Raw genomic sequence first — 21,581 nt, forward strand, 5'->3', positions numbered from 1 at the left:
ATAACTTTCGTGCCATTTATTTTCCATTTCTTTGAATATTCTTCATTAGGGAATGACAAAATAAAGCCAACTCCAAGATTACTATGAAATACACTGGACGCGAACTCGGGTCACGCGTGTCACAGGGCAAGTGCTAGACCATTCACCCAGCCGCTGTTTCTGGACGCCTCTATAATAGGCTATATAGATTTGTGTAAAAATATGTTGGAAAAAATAGCTGCAGTAATAGGCTTAATAGATAGCAATTCATTTAATTATTTAATTTGCATCATTTAATCTTAGACCCTTAGTGAAAATATACGCTGTTTGTACTTCATGTATGTACATTTATGACAAAATTGTGAGCTTGGCGGAACCTTCTGATGGTACAATTGTTGCTGACAGATGGATTTCTCTGAAACACCGCTCAAGTTAGCCTGACAGTTAACCTGCTCCCGACCAGGTTAGTTTGGTCGGATAAATTGCCATGGTTACTTAGCGGAGTTTCCCTTAAGTCACGTTCATGGAACGCAACTCTAGCTGAAAGAAGCCCGGCTAAGCGAAATAAGCCCGGCTTTGCGCTTAGCCTGGTTGATGGAATACCCCTCTGAGCAGTAACAACAGCAGGCAGGTGTGGCAGGGAATTCAGCACTTAACCAACTACAGGACCAACCTTGGAGCCGCTGAAGGTGACCCTGCACTGGCAGAGGAGCTGAACATCTTCTTTGCCCGTTTTGAGGTCACAGCACCAGATATGGCACCACTACACCACCACACAGCCAACAGCAGCATAAACCTCACTATTGAGGAACATGAGGTGAGGCGCGCGCTGCGGGCTGTCAACCCAAGGAAGGCTACTGGTCCTGATGGCGTCCCTGGACGTGTGCTGAAGGACTGTGATTATGAGCTGGCTGGAATCTTTACAATGATCTTCAACCAGCCCCTGGCACAGTCCACTGTCCCACCATGCCTGAAATCCTCAACTATAGTCCCCCTACACAAGAAACCCCACATCTCTGGACTCAACGACTACCGACCAGTGGCACTCACGCCAGTGGTGAGATGCTTTGAGAGTACGCTTTGATGCTTTGAGAGGACTACGGACCAGAAACTGGTCCGTAGTCACATCACAGCAGCCCCGCCCCCCAACCAGTTTGCCTACAGAGAGAACCGATCCACAGAGGACCCCATAGCCATAGCACTCCACACTGCACTATCCCATCTGGAGCAGCAGGGGAGCTATGTGCGAATGCTCTTTGTGGATTATAGCTCTGCATTCAACACCATCCTCCCTCACAAACTGGTGGTCAAACTGGGGCTGCCACACAACACCTGCATGTGGATCTATAGCTTTCTCTCAGATCGCAGACAGAGGGTTAGAGTAGGCCAACATACATCCACGGCCCTAAGCCTCAATACCGGCTCTCCCTAGGGCTGTGTGCCGAGTCCCTTACTCTACTCCCTCTACACACACGACTGCTCCCCTGCCCATCACAATAACACCATGGTGAAGTTTGCGGACAACACCACAGTGGTGGAGCTCATCTCCAGAGGGGGAGACGAGTCTGCCTACAGAGATGAGGTGGGGCAGCTGTCAACATGGTGCAAGGCTAACAACCTGCTCCTCAACACCTCAAAGACCAAAGAACTCATCATAGATTTCAGGAGAAAGAAAACAGAGATCACACCATTATTCATCAGTGGGGACCGTGTGGAGAGGGTAGCAGACTTCCGTTTTCTTGGAGTCCACATAGAAGACAGCATATCCTGGAGCATGAACACCTCTGAGCTGTTGAAAACGGCCCAGCAGAGACTGTACTTTCTGAGAATACTCAGGAGGAATAACATCACACAAAGTCTGCTGGTGTCCTTTTACCGTGCCTCCATCGAGAGTATTCTAACATACTGCATGGGCATATGGTACACCAGCTGCACAGCGGCTCAGAGGAAAGCGCTCCGGAGGGTCATCAACACCGCCCAAAAGACTGCTGGCTGCCCTCTCCCCACACTGGAAGAACTACACAGTTCCCGCTGTCTCAAAAAAGCCCAGAACATTATTAAGGACACACACCATCCCGGTCACTCCATGTTTGAACTGTTGCCCTCAGGCAGAAGGTACAGATCACTTAACACAAAGGACAAACAGACTCACAGCTTTTATCCAACTGCAATAACCACCCTCAATACTGAAAAAAAACAGATAATACTGTACATGGATGTATTCATGTTGATGGATCAATACACCTGAGATATGTTCAGACTGGTGTTTGTTCTGACTGTGTGTTCATACTGTTTTCCTATGCGTGACTGGGTATGTATAACTGTGTGTTTATGTATGCTGCTATATGTTTATTTAAACTAGTAACACTAGTATTTTAAATTATATATAGATATTTTCATAGACTCTTAAATGTTGCACTGACTAGAGAGCACTTTGAATTTCGTTGTACACGTGACAATGACAAATAAAGACCTATTCTATTTAATGACATTGCCATTATTACTCTTTTTTAATAAAATCAATGTCAGTGCTGAGATAAAGTAGATCTGAATAGGTATGCAGTATTACTGAGAATTGAAAGGTTTGAGTAAACTGGTCACGTGTTTAAAACCATTAATATTATTTATTATTTTTAGTGATTAGCAAACACAATAATTGCAACTAAGGATGACCATTATTGCATTGGCAATAATGGTGATGTATGGAGCAATCAAACCCTTATTCCATGATTTCAAAGGTCCCCACAAACGCAACATCAATCAAACAAATTACCAGTGGAATTAAGCATTTCAAAGTAAATGCCAAAACTTAATTTCAGTGTTTACAGTCTGGGTATGTAACCATGGCGTCCGGTTGTCGCGGGGTTCACAGCTTGCTGGTGACCCGGGGATGCTCCGGTGTCTGGGCCGCCCTGGCGAAGCCGCCGTCGAAGGCTGCGTTCAGCACCTCCCCCAGGTCCCCGGCCGTCACCAGGTCCAGCTGGGAGCGCACGTTGGCGGGGATGTCCTCCAGGTCCTTCTCGTTGCGCCTGGGGAGAATGACGCGCTTCACCCCGGCCCTGTGGGCTGCCAGGACCTTGTCTTTGATACCGCCCACCTGGGGTTCCAAACGAAGCGATACGCACGGGGTATGAAACAGGATAGGATGGCATGGCATTTAAAATGTGAAACTTTTTTAAATGTATTTTTTACTCTGTATTCGGCTTTTAGCAGATGAGCCTTCAGCAACTCAGGCCATTGCAAATAATTGAGCTAGACAACCTTAGAGAAGAGAGTTCCCTCGTGGCTAAGACTGAAACAGACCCTGTATGAAAGACTGGAATCACTGATCATTGGCATGCATCAAAGCCCACATTTGTTTTCCACATAACAGACTTCTCACCGGCAGCACCAGTCCGCGCAGCGTTATCTCCCCCGTCATGGCCACGTCCGACCTGACCAATCGGCCGCTGAACAGTGAGGCCAGGCAGGTTACTATGGTAACGCCGGCAGAGGGTCCATCTTTAGTAACGGCTCCAGCTGGGAAGTGGAGGTGGATGTCTGTACTGTCTAGCGGGTCTGATCCCCCCACCACTACACACACACACACACACACACACACACACACACACATAATTGAATAAGCGGTTTGGTTTTGTGTGTGTGCGTGTATTTCAGGGATTGTGTAACCAGTGCATGCTTACTATTGGTAAGCTGGTAGTTTTTAGCATTAGCGCGCAGCCAACTGATGGCCAGGTGGGCAGACTCCTTCATCACGTCCCCCAGCTGTCCCGTGAGGGTGAGCTGACCCTCCCCCTCCATGCGGCTGGCCTCCACATACATGATCTCCCCCCCAAGCGGGGTCCAGGCCAGGCCTAGGGCCACGCCAGGCAGTGTGAGGCGCTCCGACACCTAGCAACAAGGACAAACAAACAAATATTGTTGGTGCTCTCAGAATTAATTTGGAAATTTGCATATAATGTTTTTAATTTCTTTTTATTTAGACCGATATATTTGTTGTACTACCTAATTCTGGGAGCACCAGCCTACAACAGCCAAGATACATTTTGAGGAAGTTTTAACAAAGATAATTTGCTTCCATGATTCTGCCTGGCAACAAAGCTGTGATAATTGGGTGTAGCAGCATGTTAGGGGTAGGCATATGGATTTGATAAGTGTGGTGTGTAATGTAAGCACTGCCACTGCCCTCTAGTGGAAGAAAAGTACCTGAAATATCAATTGCTGTTTCTTAAATTTGAACATTATAAATGTTGTGAAGCACAAGATTATTTTAATACTAATCTAATACTCAGTTAACAGTGTAATGTTTAACAGTAATTACTTAGAAATGCTCAGAGACCAATACCATGGCAACAGATAAATGTTACCAGAACATATCTTCAGTAAGATGTATACAGTTATATATACATTAATATAATAGTATAATTATTGTTGGCATTGAGACATGCATATTCTGTAAAGCAGATGTGGTTGAGACTACTTTGTAGGATATTGCTAACCAGGTCATCAAGGGTCAACTCAAAAATCTCGATAAGGTCTTTTTCCGGGCAGTATAATTTCTGTCCAGATGGGGGCAACATATGGCCAACAACATTTATTTGTTGGTGAATCACCCTAAATAGTAATCATTACCCGATTATGGTCGGACAGGAAGCCAAGCATAGGTCAAATGTCTTAAGTTCAATGGCACAATGAGTCTACGGGCAATCCACTTCATGCACAACCACTTGTACATGTGACACAGGATTTTCAGTCCTCAAAGGGATTGAAACAAGTCAGCTCCTTAGATGTGAATTTCTTAATCCTGCTCTTTGATCCTGACAACTGAACAGGGCTGTGCTAATGAAAATGATTAGACATGTAGACATCAACATTCTTTTGATATCAGCCAGCACATAGTCCTACTTTGCAAACTTTTTCAGCAAAGTGCACGCAGCCATTTGCAAAGTTAGTTTGACAAAGCCACCCAAAGCCACAACTGGGCAAAGCAAGTCTCTGGGCAAGTATTAAAGCAAGTTCTTAAAGTCTTAAAGAATTAAATCATGTGTTAAAAGTGCCACGAGGCACTTGGAGGACAGGTAACAGCTTAAAGGTGCCAAAGTGCAAGTGCGTGGTATCGATGCATGCAAGTCTACTCAAAGTATGGCAGACAAGACAGAAGAAACACATTAGGTTTAAACTCAACATCAAACAGCACATCAACTTGAAACGTTTCTCTGTGGTGGGGCCTGGCTCAGTATGACTCCATTCACCAGGAGGGTTAGAAGCTATTATATTCTGTGGGAGATACCTGTGATGGAGAACCGGATTGCATGAGTGATAGCTTTGTTTTACTACTTGTTGGAATCTCTCTTTGATGAGGGGTTGGAGGGGGGGCTGAACATGATAACCCAGGGAAAAACAAGGGGGTGCCCTGGGGTGTTGAGCAATGCCATGTGGGCCTTGAGAATGCAGGAGGAGTAGGACAGCGGCGCAGATTAAAGAGACGGAATAGAACCAGGAGAAGAAAGGGAAAGTTCAGGGCTTCTGGGGTCAGGGAGAGCCCTGGCCCCAAATTAACCTGCTCGCACTGTGGGCTAAAGGTGAAAGTATACTACTCCGTATCCGTAATCCATAATCCGACTCCGTATTACGGAGACCCCTTGAGCATTTGCAGTTCTCCATCAGGACGTCAGATACACAATGCAATTCGCCGCCCGATCAATCCTATATGCTGACTACTAACCATGTAAATAGTGTTGAAAATAAACTTCCAAAGCTTTTCAAATCTTATTTGGGGTTTTATTAGTCCTTAATGTGCAATCTAAACAATGTACAAGGTAAATAAGGTGCAAAGTCACACCGGGAAAAGTGATTCCGGAAATGAGGACCAAGGACCAATCAAAGCCCTTGCCGTCTCCGTCCGTCTCCGTTGCCTCGACGGATAGTTAAAAATATTGGATGCGCACGTACAGCTACGGAGAGGGTCTCCGTAGCTCTCTGTCGACGGAGAGGGCTCTCCGTGTCTACATACAGCCCTTTACAGAGTAGTATAAATCCACCTTCAGGCTGCCCTCCGATGCTTTCTCCCCCCCCCCCCTCCCCCCTCCCCCCTCCTACCTCCATCTCAAACGGCGGTGCTCCGAGGATGTCTTTCAGGGCCGCGTGGTCGATCACTATGGGCCTCTCCGGTGGTGCTGCAGTGTCTGTCAATACATCAATCCAACACACACACACACACACACACACACACACACACACACACACACACACACACACACATTATATCACGTTACAACGCACACAAGAGTCACTTGCCCTGTGATTCTCCCTTCTAGTTTTTCGTCACTAGAAACAATGAAAGAGCCAAAGAATGCTTCCCTTTCATCCACATGTGACTTGTGACTCGTTATTCTGTTATGCATGTGGCTGGAATTCATGTCTGTCGGCGTACACGGCCCTGTGGTACAGTACTTACTGCAGGATTACTTGATGACCAACGCACATACACAACCTCAAAGTCAGACAGACAGACAGACAGACAGACAGACAGACAGACAGACAGACAGACAGACAGACAGACAGACAGACAGACAGACAGACAGACAGACAGACAGACAGACAGACAGACAGACAGACAGACAGACAGACACACACACACACACACACACACACACACACACACACACACTGAAAGCGAGCAAGTGAGAGAGAGCCTTTCTCTATAGATGCCACGAAAAGGGCTTGTTCAGAGCCCATGGATGTGTGCACACAGTCATATGCACCACTAGTAAAACACAGTTTCCTCAGACTGCATACCTAAATTGGCAACATAAAGTTATAAAAAAAATATATATATATTCAATAAATATAAAACTTGACTTAAATTATTAAAAAGCCAGAATGATTAAAAGACATCCGGACAGGGCCCTGACCTCTGGCCTCTTGAGCTGAGCCACCTAGACCCTCGTGCTCCGGCTCTGTGACCTTTTGACCTTCGGCCACCTTCACAGCCACAGCACGGCACAGTGCTCCGATCTTCCTTTCCAGGGAGCGGACACCTGCCTCCCGGGTATAGCTAGAGACACACACACACACACACACACACACAATATAAATATCAACAAGGTTTTAGGGAAGGAGGAATCAGGCAGGATTATGTAAGGGCTGGAGTCGAGAGTTCACCTCCCACCTCTACATAACCCCTACCTGCACCTCCACAGCTGTCGGTCTCAGTTCATCGCTCTGTCCAGCTGTGGACAATCACTGTGTGTGTGTGTGTGTGTGTGTGTGTGTGTGTGTGTGTGTGTGTGTGTGTGTGTGTGTGTGTGTGAGAGCGAGAGCGAGAGCGAAAGAGAGAGAGAACGAGAGAGACCTGCTAATCACATCCAGAGTGGTGTCCTGTGGTATCTGGATATGCGCGAGCGTTAGGCCGTGTTGCTCCAGTTGATGGGGGATCAGGTGACGCCGGGCTATCTCCACCTTCTCCTCCTGGGTGTAGCCTGGGAGGGAGCGGTGCAGAAACAAACACATTACATAGCTTATAGCTATTTATATAAACTTATAGCTTGAAGAAACGGGATGAGGATATTCTTTTTTATATTTACATTTTCAAGATGGTCAATTAATTCCTGCTTTGCCCTTCTCATGTGACAACCATGGCATTTTTTTATAGCTACACAGACTTTATAGATTTGAGATGTTTGGGCCTGTTGCATGACCAGATATTGGTCAACCTTATTTTGGTACACATGTGGAGTTCACGTTGTACTCATTGACTCCGAGGTATCCGGGAATGTCGCCGGTCAGCTGGTCTGAGGTTAATGTGGGGATGATGTGCTTTGTTTGCTTTACTTAAGAACATGGACAATAAGTCTGCATTTCCACCCACCTATTCCCCTGTGTCCTTGTGGTTCACTCTCAAGGTCTTGTGGTCCACTTAGAGTCAACTTTGCAAACCCAAGTTGGAGTGAAGGGACTTTCTCCTGCATACTAGTCCATGGAATCAAACAATGTATACGTTGCATACACAAACACACTTGTATAATGTGTTATTACTCATTTCAATAAACTAGAGGAGTATGTGAGCGCTGGGTGTTTCACCCACACAGGGGTGTTGAGCTGCAGGTGTGGCGAACTGGACAGATTGGAAGAGTCTATGCCGTCCCCCAATTGCTTTCGGCAGCAACATTTAAAGCGCAACACAATTTGGCAGTCCAAAAAAAAAAATCAGCATGACCTGCAATTATTTTTACATAATCATTATGATTGGGGATTAATGTAGATAATTATGAGTGGACAGGAGGGTGAGTGGAGGCAACAATTCCCAATGGGACAACCATTTTGTTTCACTTTTGTGACCGGTAGCCTTTTTTACTTAAATTCCAATCTTGGCAATGAAGTAATATGTGTAATGTGATGTGTGTGAAGTAATGTCCATGTTCATATAGCCTGCAAGAAACAAAAGCGGTATGAACGAACAGGGTGAAGATGTGTTTTCAATTGTCCATCTTTGGAACCTTGTAGTTTCACTAGGCAGACACCCGCCCATAATAGCCGCGTTGCATAATGACTTAGCTAAGTGCAAGAGATCCAGTTACCCCAAAAGGACTTGGGGCAGCCCGATTTACACAACATTTAGCCTTTCACAAAATTTAGCTCATCGAGTCCATCTTCGGGACAATGTAGGTCTTGTTTGAGTTTAGTTCTGGACGGATGTCGATGTTGGATGTTTACGTTGAGTCTATCATCTATATTAGATTATTTTTGACTTTTTTGGTTATATTTTGGGATATTGTCTCCACTAGTTGTTTTATATACTGTATATTCAGGTTGAAGAAAAGCCTTTTTTGTTTATTCCAGCTGTGTTCCTGGTTTCCTGGCGTTCGGTCCTTCAAAGTACTGTAACTGTAAAGGGAAATGTAATATTAACTACGACAACCGAACAGAACATAGAATAACTACAGTACGATTCTCCTGACTGTATATCCGGTGGTGTGCAGTAATCAGGTGCTCCTGGCAAAGTGCATTAGTGGAGGGCTTTTAGTATCAACTCAATTAAATGACTAATCGAGTATACCTGATAAGCAACATGGGGCTCAAATGATCTGCTTATGGAAGCCGTGAGGGTCTAGGTGGGGACAGGGTCTGACCTTTTTTTTTAATCTAGAAACACTGATGAAATCTGAACGCTTTGATTAGATGTCCTTTTCCTTTTTTTTTTTTGGACATGGCGACGGCCGGGTCACTCTTTTTATGTTTGTGTTTACATGCCCGGTACATCAGAGCACAGCCCACCACACAACACAAGCACCTTCTCTTTGGAAGATAACATCTCCTGACCCCTCAAGTAGTCATGGTACCACAGGAAATGACCAGCAATGAGACCTTTTCGTTCCTATAATGCCCTCGTTTTTAACACACTAACTAATGCCCTCTCTTCTCCTCTCCCCTCCCCTCTATTCTCCTCCCCTCCCCTCCCCTCTCCTCTCCTCTCCTCTCCTCTCCTCGTCCTCTCCTTTCCTCTGCTCTGCTCTGCTCTCCACTCCACATGGAGCCCACCTACAGCAGGGACCAAGGCCCTTCCATTCATAAACCATGGGATGAGACACTGGCTCATGATTTAAAGTATTCCAAAGCTTGCAGCTTTGGCAGAGCATCATGCTCTCTACCTCTTTCTTGTGCTCAGAAAAATGTAAGTGTAATTATGTAATCTAAGGGGTTTCTAAAAAAAAGCTATGTAACTACATTTGACCTTGCTTGATAAAAACCCTGAATTTCCCCACTGAGTGTAATTAAATCAACATTATTTTAAGTCATGTAAACAGCGCTCCCTCAGATCTTCATTCAAAAACATTTGTGTGATTGATTTACTTACGACTTTGTTTAAAAAGGGCAACATTAACCCGCTGTTAATACTTGTTCTAACATGTAGGCTATGTGTGTGCATGAGTGTGATTAGCCATTACAAGCCGTTTTGAAAATGTGCCGCTTCTGACATCACAGGTGGGCGTGTCCACCTAGATGTATGACGGATAGATGAGCAACGTTTGCTACAGTCCACTGCGTGGGCTGGTGGACTGATCTATCCAGCACACATCTAGGTGGACATGCCCACTTGTGATGTCAGAAGAGGCACATTTTACAAACGGCTTGTAACGGCTAATCACACTCACACCGGGTGGTATAATATGTCCCCTTAAAAAAATATTTATTTTTCTCTGAATTTCTCCCGTCAAGAAGAACCGTTTTCACGGCTCAAAAAATTGGCCAGGGTGTTCATAATCCTTTGGCCTCACCTGAAACATGCAGCACCTCCATCCTGTCCAGTAGTGCGGGGGGGATGGTTGCCATGGAGTTGGCCGTGGCGATGAAGAGTACCTGGGAGAGGTCGAAGGCCACGTTGAGGTAGTGGTCTGTGAAGCTGTGGTTCTGCTCAGGGTCGAGGACCTGAGAGGGAAAAGGGAAGGAAGATAGTTGCTTTTGCTTGCACATGATTAGCATGCTAGCCTTTAAACACCTGTGGTAGCATACAGGGGTCAGCTGATCCAGAACACACTCATATAACACGCCTTAACATGCCTGTAACATGGACCCTCTTGTTTGGGGGTTTCAGGGTTGGAGCAATCAGTGGAGTCATCACAGTTGATCATGAACATGTGTTCTGGTCTCTGGACTTTCTATTAGGAAGTAGCAACAATTATCCCCAAGGTTTTTAGCATCAGTACAACATTCACATCCCTCTATCTTGGACATATCCCAGACAGGCCAAGTAAAGATCATATCTACCTTCTAAAGATCTTGATGGCAGCAAGTAAAAAGGCCACTACAGAATTCTTGCTTCAGAAAAGCTGTCCCACTGATGGCCATTTTGTCAATATTGTTAAACATCTACATCTTCTAGATAGAACACATGACTTACTCCACGACTCCAGAAATAATTGGGGGAAAAAACTGTGGGAAAAATGGTGTGTCTATTTGGCCAATGATTATTGTATGTCATCATGTGTGATATTTTATTTAAATGAGGCAGATGTCCTGCTGTCCTACCTCCAGGAGGGCGGCAGCGGGGTCTCCCTGCAGACTCTTCCCCAGCTTGTCGACCTCGTCCAATAGGAAGACGGGATTGTTGACGCCCACCGTCTTTAAACCGTTTATTATGCGCCCTGGCATGCTTCCCACGTATGTCCGACTGACCAATAGGAACACAAGGAAAATTGTGATTGTGATCGATTTTTCCACTGCCTACAAGCAATATTACCAGGATCTGACCTAGGTGTGTTTGCTGTATGTTGGCTTTTTTTTTTTTTGTATTCAATATTTTATATTGTATTTGTTTCTTAATTTATGTTTTATTAAGGGTTTAACCCTGAAAACACCACGTATTTGTTTGAAAGACTTGATGCCAACAACATGGATAGATATTCTGGCTTTAAGTTATACGCAACTAAACTGCTAAAAGACTACAAACTAATTAAAGTTAGTTACTAATTACTTATTCAAATCATTGTGAAAACATTGTTTAAGACAAGTATATGGTTACATGCAAGAACAGCACACTTTGTTGAAAAAAGTTTGGATTGACATAGTCGATTATTCATGTTCATTATTAATAATGTGAGAGATGAAAATATTCCCAGATCATCCCCAAAATGCAGAACTTTATTTTGCTTACCGGTGTCCCCGGATATCTGATTGGTCACAGACGCCTCCAAGTGAAATGCGGTGAAACTCTCTGCCTAGCGTCTTGGCTATGGAACGTCCCACGCTGGTCTTGCCCACACCAGGAGGGCCCACAAAGCAGAGGATCGGGCCCTTGAAATTGTTTTCAATAACACAACCAGTTTATATTAGTTAGATCATAAAGATTATGTCAGCCATATGGAGCACCGCATACATTATATTCTATTATTGACTTGGCATACATTGTAGTGTGCTTCATACAATATACACAATGCACTTTGCAAAGTGGTGGCGTATGGTGGTTCACCTTCAGCGAGGTTTTGAGCTGTCTCACTGCCAGATACTCCAAGACGCGTCTCTTCAGTTTGTCCATGGCGTAGTGGTCGTTGTCCAACAGGACCCGAGCTGCGCCGATGTCCAGGCGATCTGCACAGAGTATGCATCAGTTGAAATGACCTGGAGCAAAATAGCATGGAGGCGTCTGCTCTAAGATCCACTTCGGTGAGAGTCGAAAGAAGCCACACTCAGCCATGCATGGCATCGGGTAGGGCTAGTCGAGGATTAACATTATATTGTAACTGCACTGTCTGCATTAGTTAAGCCACGATATTTGATTTGTGTGTGTGTACGTTTGTGTGAGTGAGTGAATGATAGAGCTTGTGTGTAATATACCCTTTGTGTTCCTGTCCCAAGGAAGCTCTACCATGAGATCCAGGTAGTTTCTGGTTAGGGAGTACTCAGGCATGGACTGGGGCATCTTCTTGAGTCTGAATATAAATACAAACACAACAACAAATTAAAGCTGCAAGCAGCATTTTACGGTGCCAAGCATAAGCCGACCAATAAACCATTAAGACCCTGACAGGCCATTAAAACCCTGACGCAGACCATAAAGAGTTGACAATTAAGACCGTGACGCAGACAATAAAGAGTTGACAATGCTGGAATAGCCTCAGCTTGGATCTGGTGATGGGCAAAACAAACTTTCATGACTGTATGTAAAAAAAACTAGGAGCCTTAGGGAATTTAGTGTTTTTAACAAAGCAAATTATTGCAAATTGCAAATCTATCCAAATAAAGTCATAGGTTCTTGAGGGATATTTGTTCAGCATGAGGATATGCATGTGTGAACAAAGTTTCATGTCTGTAGGTTAAAACGTTTACGAGATATGCTTGTTCAAAGTTTGTATTTTTGGACTGTTGCTATAGCGCCACCTTTAGGCCGATTTAGATACAATTTAGAGAGTTTCATCCTGACCCATGTGCCTTTGACTATCCCAAGTTTGATGATGATTGGGTTAAGTTAACCCTGCCTTTTGGCGTTAAGTTAAATTTGGATGACTTTTAGCCTCTGGCGGCCATGTTGTTTTGTCAATCAACTTCATTTCACTTGAGTAGTTGAAACTTTGGTCCCCAACAGCCACTAAGTCGGTCCCGCTCAAATAAAACATTTTGTCTATGAACTGTGGTGATTTTAGTGACAGGCCACGCCCATTTTGATGCCACGCCCTATTTAAAAATATCTTTATCGTGTTCAGAATTTGATTCTGAACAACTTTTGTATTGGAGTCAAGATCATAGGAGTCCATTTTGATGTTGATATAACCATTTAAGTCTTTTTGTGTTTTAAACCACACCCCTTTTAGAAGTCAAAGGCTCCTGGGTGCTTTAATCTTTATTGTACAGTCTTTCTTTTAAAGACATTGGTCCATAGATGATATGTGCTAAAGGATTTTTGTCTAAGTCAAAAAACCTAGGATCCTTAGGGAATTTAGTGTTTTTAACAAAATTTAAGATGGCCGTAAATCTGTTGAGGCATATTTGTTTACCATGAGAATATGCATGTGTGAACAAAGTTTCATGACTGTAAGTCAAAGCGGTTACGAGATATGCAAGTTCAAACTTTGCATTTTTGGACTGTTGCTATAGCGCCACCTTTGGGCCAATCAGTGTAATATTTTCTCTCTGTTAATCTTGAGTCAGTCTCTACAGCTGTAGTAAGTTTCATAAAAAGTGTGCGAGCGGTTTAGGCTGTGTAAGTCAAACGTGGCGGAATAATAATAACACTAACGATTACAATAGGTTGCCTTCGCATTTTGTGCTTGGCACCTAATGACTACGATATCCCCCGGCCACAGTTAAATACTTATAACTTATTTATATCTGCAAAATGTGATTTTTTTCCCTTGTTTAAAAATAGTAATGTTCTAAGGAAGCACATGAAGTCAAGGTGCAGCACCCACCTCTTGAGCTCCTTGAGGCACACTTTGAGGGCGGCTTCAGGCATGTTGACCCCATGCACCTTCCTCTCCAGGACCTGGGTGTCATCCCCGTCCTCCTCCCCCGCCTCGTCGTCTAAGGAGAACTGCCGCCCGGGAAACACCCCACCCTTGCGCACGGAAAAGACCTGCAAAGTCGGAACAAAGAGTAGTAGAACAACTTGAAGCCATCAAACACTTTCTTGTGTATAGGCTAGAGTAGGAAACGCTTTTTTTCAACAAAGTATTTTTTTTGCATGATGCAATACATTTTGGGGGCATTTTGGATCAATTCTAGGGCAGTGTTATCAAATGTTGGGAAATACCTTAAAGGTCCCATGGCATGACATTTTCACTTATGAGGTTTTCTAACATTAATATGAGTTCCCCTAGCCTGCCTATGGTCCCCCAGTAGCTAAAAATTGTGTTAGGTGTAAAGTAGTAGGTATCTTGCTCCGCCTTTGAAAAAATTAACACTCAAACTCGTGGATTTGGGATCTGGCCCCATATGTTGTCATATGGGGCCAGGTTACCTCCCCTTTCTCTGCTTGGCCCGCCCAGAGAATTTGGCCAGCCAATGAGACACCATATAATAACCATTATGATAACCATTACCATATGATAACCATTCTGCTGTTGGTATTATGGCGCACAACACGCAACACAATAACGCAAGCTTGCATAAAGCTCCCATTTGGTGAAAAGACTAGACTGCGTCGGGTTCTCTGAGGTCTCTGGTATTTAGACAACGAGAGTCATAGTGCGGGTTACCTCGGCCATGGTTGAGAAGGAATTGGGAACCGCGACATGGAGGAGAAAAGGATTGTTGCCCAGGATTGTCCGCCGGAGCCCCGCTGCCCGCTACTGCGGCAGGGGCCAGCAGGGCTACTGCGGGAGACAACCCCGGGCAACAATCCCTTTCTCCTCCATTTCACGGTTCAATCTGTACTTAATATTGACGTGGAAGTGGAAGAACCAGAGGCGTCTGAGAACCCGACGCAGTCGTTTGAGATTCATAATATCATCCGGAGGCGCAAACAGCTTTTGAACATGATAATATATATGATATAATATAATAATAATAATAATAATAATAATAATAATAATAATAAATTGATTTTATATAGCGCCTTTCAGGATACTCAAGGTCGCTTCACAAGAGTGGGAGGTGAGGGTGTGTGTGTAGGCGAGTGAGTGAGAGTGCAAATGTGCTTTCATGTGCTTTTTAAAAGTTTCCATGGAAGGGGCACAGCGGATGTGGGGGGGGAGCTGATTCCACAGAGTGGGGGACACGCAAAAGGCCCTATCCCCAAAGGTCTTAAGGCTAGTGCGGAATTGGCAGCTGGTCCTTGTCAGAGGACCTGAGGGACCGCAGGGGGGTGTAGGGGTGAAGGAGGTCAGAGCGTGAAGGGACTTGTATGTGAGGAGTACAATTTTGAATTTAATGCGGAACTTGACTGGTATATCTAAATATAATATGACATTATTTAGATCCAGCTCCAGGACTCCCGCCGGAGCACCCGGAGTGTTCAATGTTCCACTGTAAACACTAGCGCATGGTACCGTGGCCGCAAGCTGCTCAGGGCCACACCCCCACCCTCCACCTTGACCCGCCTCTAAAAACGGCACGTTTGTGGAGAGCTCATTGTGGGACTGGCTCGTAGTGGCTGTAACTCTGCACTAAGGCTGAATTTCTTCTCTTCTCTTAGGGGCCCACTAACACCTATATTAAAGCATCCATAAAATAGCATGCCATGGGACCTTTAATCTTTCTTATTTGAATGCCTGACCACTAAACTGAGGCCTTCTGTGGTCTGGGCACTATCAAACTACCTCAACTGATTGTATTAACAGATGACAAACTCAATGGTAACGAGTGCTTGTGCGTGCCCGGGTGTGTGCATGAATTTGTGTGCTACGTTACCTTCTTCTCATCGTCAGGCCGCGGCTTCCTGCTCTTCTGCAGCAGTTTCAGGCCCTCTATCTGCCGGGTGAGCAGCGGCAGAGCCCTCCTGAAGCGCTCCTCCAGGCCCACTGCATCCAGCACCTACAGGAACACACGGGGGTCAGACACACACGGGACACATGAGCAATGTGATGACGCATCACCACGTTGTATTGAGGAATTAAAGAGTAAATAATATAATATAACACCAGGGAAGATTTGTGAACATTACACCTGTAGCTTTTCTTTGTTTGAGCTGCGGATCATGGAGGCCACAACATCAGGCAGAGTCTCCCTGGGCAGGCTGTCCAACAGACGCTTCAGCTTGGCTACCACTGGAACAGACATGTCTAGCATGTCTACCAACTACACACAAACAAAGACAGCATGTGGTGATGCGGTGTTGACTGATGAGGGAAGTGCATGCTTCTGCTTACCCCGTGTGTGTTGATAGCCTGTAAATCAGAGCCACTATAGACCACAGTCACACTGGAGCTACCTGCAGAGCTGCCTGGTGGAAGGCCTGAGATAGCTCCCCCAGCGCCCCTCCCTCTGGCTCCTCCAGGCTGAAAGAGGGGGAGTACTGCTCCAGCTTGTCCAACTGCTCCACCTATGGAGACATTGGCCTCAGCAAACACACAAGGTTCTTCCAGCATGTCTACACACATGTGTAAACATTTACTACTTGTTGATTCCCATTTCAGAAATAATGAAATTATTCTAAATCATTTTCAGGACTTTTCTAGTAAATGATGGCCTCAAAAAACGGTATGGTTTCGATTATCCATTTATCGATATAAAACAATGGAACGGATTAGGCTTCTAGATCAGTTAGAAAATTCATTCAATAGTTGTTTTTCTGTTTCCAAATGCTTATATTCAGCTGTTGGATACACACACAGTAGAGCCCATAAATGTAGGCATTTCACCTCAGCCAGAGGAAATGGTCGTTCGTTCAGCAGACCAGTGACACGAAACCGGCATAATCCCGTGATGAGCAAGGTGTAGTGGGGTTTTGGCCAGTTGCTCCCCACTACTTGCACTGCTAGTCCTGCTGTGCCAATGCTGATAGGACAGTGAAAAGGCATGTTGCAAATACAAGTAGAACTTTTCATGAAAGACTTCTTCTAATTCAATTAGGGACAACAGCAACACATGTTATTCAGATTACAAAACTCATAAAGATGCTATAACATGATAGCGATTTGGAGAAACATGCGATGACATGCATACAATTTTGACAGAAGATACGTATTGACAAATATAAGCACGACACATGATAACACTAGTTAAATCGATAACTTTGAGGTTAAAGTCCGTTTCACGGTCTGTTTGAATTGATCTAGCATGGCAGGAGAATAGTTTCTATAATGGATGGCAGGCTACTACAAATGAAAGGTTACAATCATCATTCAATTATTATTTCCAAACGGCCAGATTCATTTAATGTGGAAATGTCATCAACTAACTTATCAGCTCGATGTAATCATAACCAGAATAACACAAGTTGCATAACACAGAGGACAGAGCATGGGGCATTTCTGGAAGTTATGAAACATATATAACAGGTGTCCCTAAGTGAATACGACTGGAGTATAATCTATTTGGATCCACTGATGTATTTGAATGACTGATGGCTAAAATCCAATCTGGAAACCTAGGTATGCACTATACATCACAGAGATAACACTGCGTATACGGTATACGTTGTGTTATAACAGGGTGACCGTACCTATGCAAAGGGGAGAGATCGTCCGTGTCATGGTCAGGGTCTCTGGTGTTTGGGATCACTCCGATGATGGTACTTTTTAACGAAGTCCCCTTCAACAAGCGACTCTTAACAAGCTGCATGTTCCGAGGAGTGTTGACGCTAATCCGCATGGTGGAACCGGGTAATAGCACCCCTTCATGGGTCAAGAGCAGAGGAAGACGTCTTGGGATCTGAATACCGTTATTAGACATTATTACTCCAGACGAATCGCTGGAGATAACTATTCACAGCGTCTGACTACCAGCGTTGCCGAACCTATGCCTGACAGCAGTCATAACAAGGAACTACGGTGTCTATCGAAGGACATAATTGTTAAACGTAGTCGGGGCAAAGGGGCAAACGTTTTTTGTCTTTCCGAAGTGTTTTTTTGGGTTACCATTTTCTGAATAAATAGATACCCAAAACATTAATGAATCCGTATGCCTTCTATGTCAAAAAATAAAAAATATAGATATCCTCAAGTATTGTACATTGCTTAATTTTAAATAGGCTTTAAATCTAAATGTTGAGAAATAACGCTTTCTAATGCTTTCTAAATGACAAAAAAGAAACACGACACAAGTTGACTTAGTAAACATACATATTTTTAATTGAAATAAAAGCTTTTCACCAGAACTTACACGTTTAAAATATAAACACATTCAATATCTTGCCATGAAAAAAAATCCTGCTGATAAAATCTATTTTTAGCCAAGCTGCACAAACCGACTCTCCATATGAACCAATAAATGATACAAATGTTAAAAATGTATAGCACAGCCTGACTCCTGACAACAATTCTAGATTTAAGGCAGTTATGTTTTATTGGCATGGTTGGTGAACATTAATAAAGAAGATTGAATAGAATAAGAATATGCATATTTAGGTATTTATTTTCAGTATCATTGCCCCTGGAGTGACAGTGATATTATTTGACAAAACTGTGAACATTTTGCAATATTGTAATACATGGTATTTCCATTATGCAATTTTGTTCCTAATTCCTAGCAGAGAAAGAAACTATATAAGCCAATACGTCCAGAACAGGGTGGTCAATACATGGCTTGGAACAGAAGGCTTTAATGCCAAAAAAAGGGTACAAATTTGTTCTTCTTATGTCACGTGCATCTTAGTGCATACATACAAATCTCAAAATAGAGGATGAAGTGTTAATTTAAAACACAAACTCAAAACTCAAAACACAGCAAGTGGGCTGATAAATAACAGAAGGTAGTGAGAAAGTTTTGGATTGTATTAAACTAAAACAAAAAAATGGCATATGCCCAACCTCTAAGTAGCACAACTTAATACATTTATAGGAAACCTCATGTGTATTAGATACCAAGCAACAAGCTGAAGACATTTCAGTAGCTGCTTAAGCAGGTAAGCTACATAGTCGTTCCTTCAGATACAGGTCAACAAGGACTTCTTAATCACATTCCCTGTTCCTTCCAGCTCAATCAAATGTTGCACAGTGTAAGGTCATGTGTTCATGCAAGTCGCACAGAGAACCTACAGTGAGCGGTTCCCCATCCACCTCGCTGATTATGCCCATAAGATTGCTGAAGAAACTGGTCGGCACCATTGAAGCGGTAGCCAATCCTTCTTCTGGACTCCAGCTTTATGTCATTTGAAATATAAAGGAAAGACTAGAGCTTACAAGATCAGGGGGAATCCTCCACCTAGACTGTGCAAGTGACAAAGACATTTATTACCCTCTATGACCCTCCTATCCTCTGTTTGGGTGGACGGAAATTGCTATGTGTTTTCCCTTTAAATAGCATATTATCTTGTTATTAACTGTTGAGAGCTAATGGATATAATGGCAAATGTGGCTGATAAATTCAATTTAAGCATTGTTAAAAAGATAAAACCAACAATTTGCATTTATGTAACAAAGGTGTTCTGACTTATACGACAAATTGAAAAATAAACACTCAAATTGGGTGACCTTTAGTTTGATAGCTTCAATACCACTATGATTAAAAAAAGAAGGAAAATATTCACAAGGCCATTTAATAATTCTATGTTGAAACATAAAATAGTTATAAGATATTGTAGATATTGTTATAGTGTAGCAAAAATGTTTTTTTAAGGGCTATTTCAAAGCACATAATACTATATAAAAAAGAAAACTGATAAGGGCCATTGGTTAGCAAGTTTTTATTTAATCTTCCTATCAAAATGTTGGTTTTAGTGGCTACACACCAAACATAACAGTGTTTGGAGCAAACAGTTATAAATTAAGTAAATAAATAAAGTAAAATAAATACAATTATTTATTTATTTTCTCTTTGAGCACGACAGAAACAGTAGCAGGATGAGTTGGTGAACTTCCATGTCTCAGCATGATCTCCATCATATCAATACTGTTACGCCATGACATGAACGCTTTGGTTTTGATTGGCATGCCCATGTGGCTCATTTGGAAAAAGTGTATGCTATAAGTGACCATATACAATATAGTTCTAGGTTTCCAGAAATTAACAATATCCACTTTCATCGTTTGTAACATTTGGATTTCATTAAACGTTTATGGCTGCTCTGCTGTCCAAGTAAGGATTCACTCTAGAAGTGCATTGAAAAGCAAAGCCTTTTATTTTTTCATCAAATTATGTATGGCAAATGGTCTGGGTCAACTACTCAATCATATATGATGGTTGTCACAACTTCAAACCGATTTTCCATGTCAATTCACAATTGAACCAAGAATAAGCAGTAACAGATGAGTATATTAAAGGTGTAGTGTGTAGTATTTAGTAGCAGCTAGTAGTTGGTTGCAGATTGCAACCAACTGACTTCTCTAAAACTCTAAAATGTAATACTATAGTCATGGCGTACAAGATTAAGATTGCAATTATGATTAAAGATAAAAAATCTTCTGCTCTAAAGCCGTTTGTGGTTGGCTACTGTAACATTGCGTTGCAACATGGTGTGCTCCATTGAAGAGCACCTGCTCCTTATGTAGCTATAAAAGGCTCATTCTAACGGATAACACAACAAATCTTATTTTCATGGGAATATACAAATTGAAACAAATTTATGGAAATAATATTAATTTTCTGTAAAGTTAGCTCCACTAGATGCCTCTCAATTCTACACACTGAAGCTTTAAGCATTTTTTTCTGAGAAATATTTAGCTGTCTTGTTTAGCTGTCTTTCTAAAGAAAAAAATGTTTATAATAATAAAATAAAATAAATCTTACTAATAATCTGATATGTCTGAATGGAAATGAAAAATAACTGTGATGTTTAATTAATTTTTGCTGAGCCATTGGTCATGGCGATGGATTGTTACATCAAAGCATATTGACTGTAGAAAAATAAAGTAAATCCAAGCAATGAATTAGTGTCGGCTAAGTAGGATGATTCCTTGTTGTGGCGATTATGAAATGAAGAGTCTAGTCTTCATATATTATCTTGGAAGGGATTTGACAATGCAACAGACCATGATAAAATTTGATTCATCACCAATTGCTTTCAACAAATAACTTCTCTGAAGTAAGATAAGGTAACGTTCGCAAACAATTCTACACAGCTTTCATGCTATTACTCGGAACGCAAGGAAAACACTGTACATACAATGTAAACAATGCACATACAATATTTAGATACTGTATGTAGCTAGATACTGACTGTGTAAACACGACCATATTCAAAAAACCTGAAACCCCTGCACCATCTTTCCTACGATCGACAAACAATCATCTCTGGCAGTGAATAAAAGTGAATAATAGTGGGTTCTATAGAAGTTGTACTCCTGAACAGACTTTCCAGGCTTCTAGCAGAATTCTGCACGGATGAACCGTGAACCTGTCCAACCCAAGATCTGTCTCTTGTATGACCTTGTCCTTTGCATCCATGTGCAGCTTTCACGTAGGCAAACTTTAGAAATAAAATACGAAACCTTCATTTTAGGGTAGAATGTCCAAAAAAATATTCTCTCATTTTGAGGTCTTGCCTCATCCCCAATCAGTCCGTTGGCAGG

The 21,581-nt window shown here is 42.9% G+C and overlaps 1 protein-coding gene across 1 annotated transcript; it reads right to left on the minus strand.

Annotated features, from left to right (window-relative positions):
• Nucleotides 1-206: 206 nt before the first annotated feature.
• On the minus strand, nucleotides 207-17,874 carry lonp2 (lon peptidase 2, peroxisomal). Its single transcript, XM_084477532.1, has 17 exons — nucleotides 17,576-17,874; nucleotides 16,773-16,908; nucleotides 16,343-16,453; nucleotides 16,078-16,209; nucleotides 15,823-15,945; nucleotides 13,884-14,047; nucleotides 12,313-12,407; nucleotides 11,948-12,066; nucleotides 11,633-11,772; nucleotides 11,008-11,149; nucleotides 10,257-10,407; nucleotides 7,334-7,460; nucleotides 6,894-7,036; nucleotides 6,079-6,164; nucleotides 3,663-3,870; nucleotides 3,362-3,552; nucleotides 207-3,076 (listed from the first exon to the last, which is right to left on the minus strand). Exons 1-17 carry the CDS (start codon nucleotides 17,803-17,805, stop codon nucleotides 2,846-2,848), a joined length of 2,529 nt encoding a protein of 842 aa, XP_084333658.1. The 5' UTR covers nucleotides 17,806-17,874; the 3' UTR covers nucleotides 207-2,845.
• Between the last annotated feature and the right edge of the window lie 3,707 nt (nucleotides 17,875-21,581).

This window comes from Micromesistius poutassou (assembly GCF_964030765.1).
Source record: "Micromesistius poutassou genome assembly, chromosome: 13".
In the NCBI taxonomy this organism is placed as follows: Eukaryota; Metazoa; Chordata; class Actinopteri; order Gadiformes; family Gadidae; genus Micromesistius; species Micromesistius poutassou.

Excerpts from the sequence above, each read along its gene's own strand:
- lonp2 (XM_084477532.1), bottom strand. The coding sequence starts at position 17,805 with ATGTCTAATAACGGTATTCAGATCCCAAGACGTCTTCCTCTGCTCTTG. Across the intron at positions 11,150-11,632 it reads TCAGATATCCGGGGACACCG|TCGGACATACGTGGGAAGCA; the intron begins GTAAGCAAAATA and ends CCTATTGGTCAG. Across the intron at positions 3,077-3,361 it reads TGCGCGGACTGGTGCTGCCG|GTGGGCGGTATCAAAGACAA; the intron begins GTGAGAAGTCTG and ends TTGGAACCCCAG.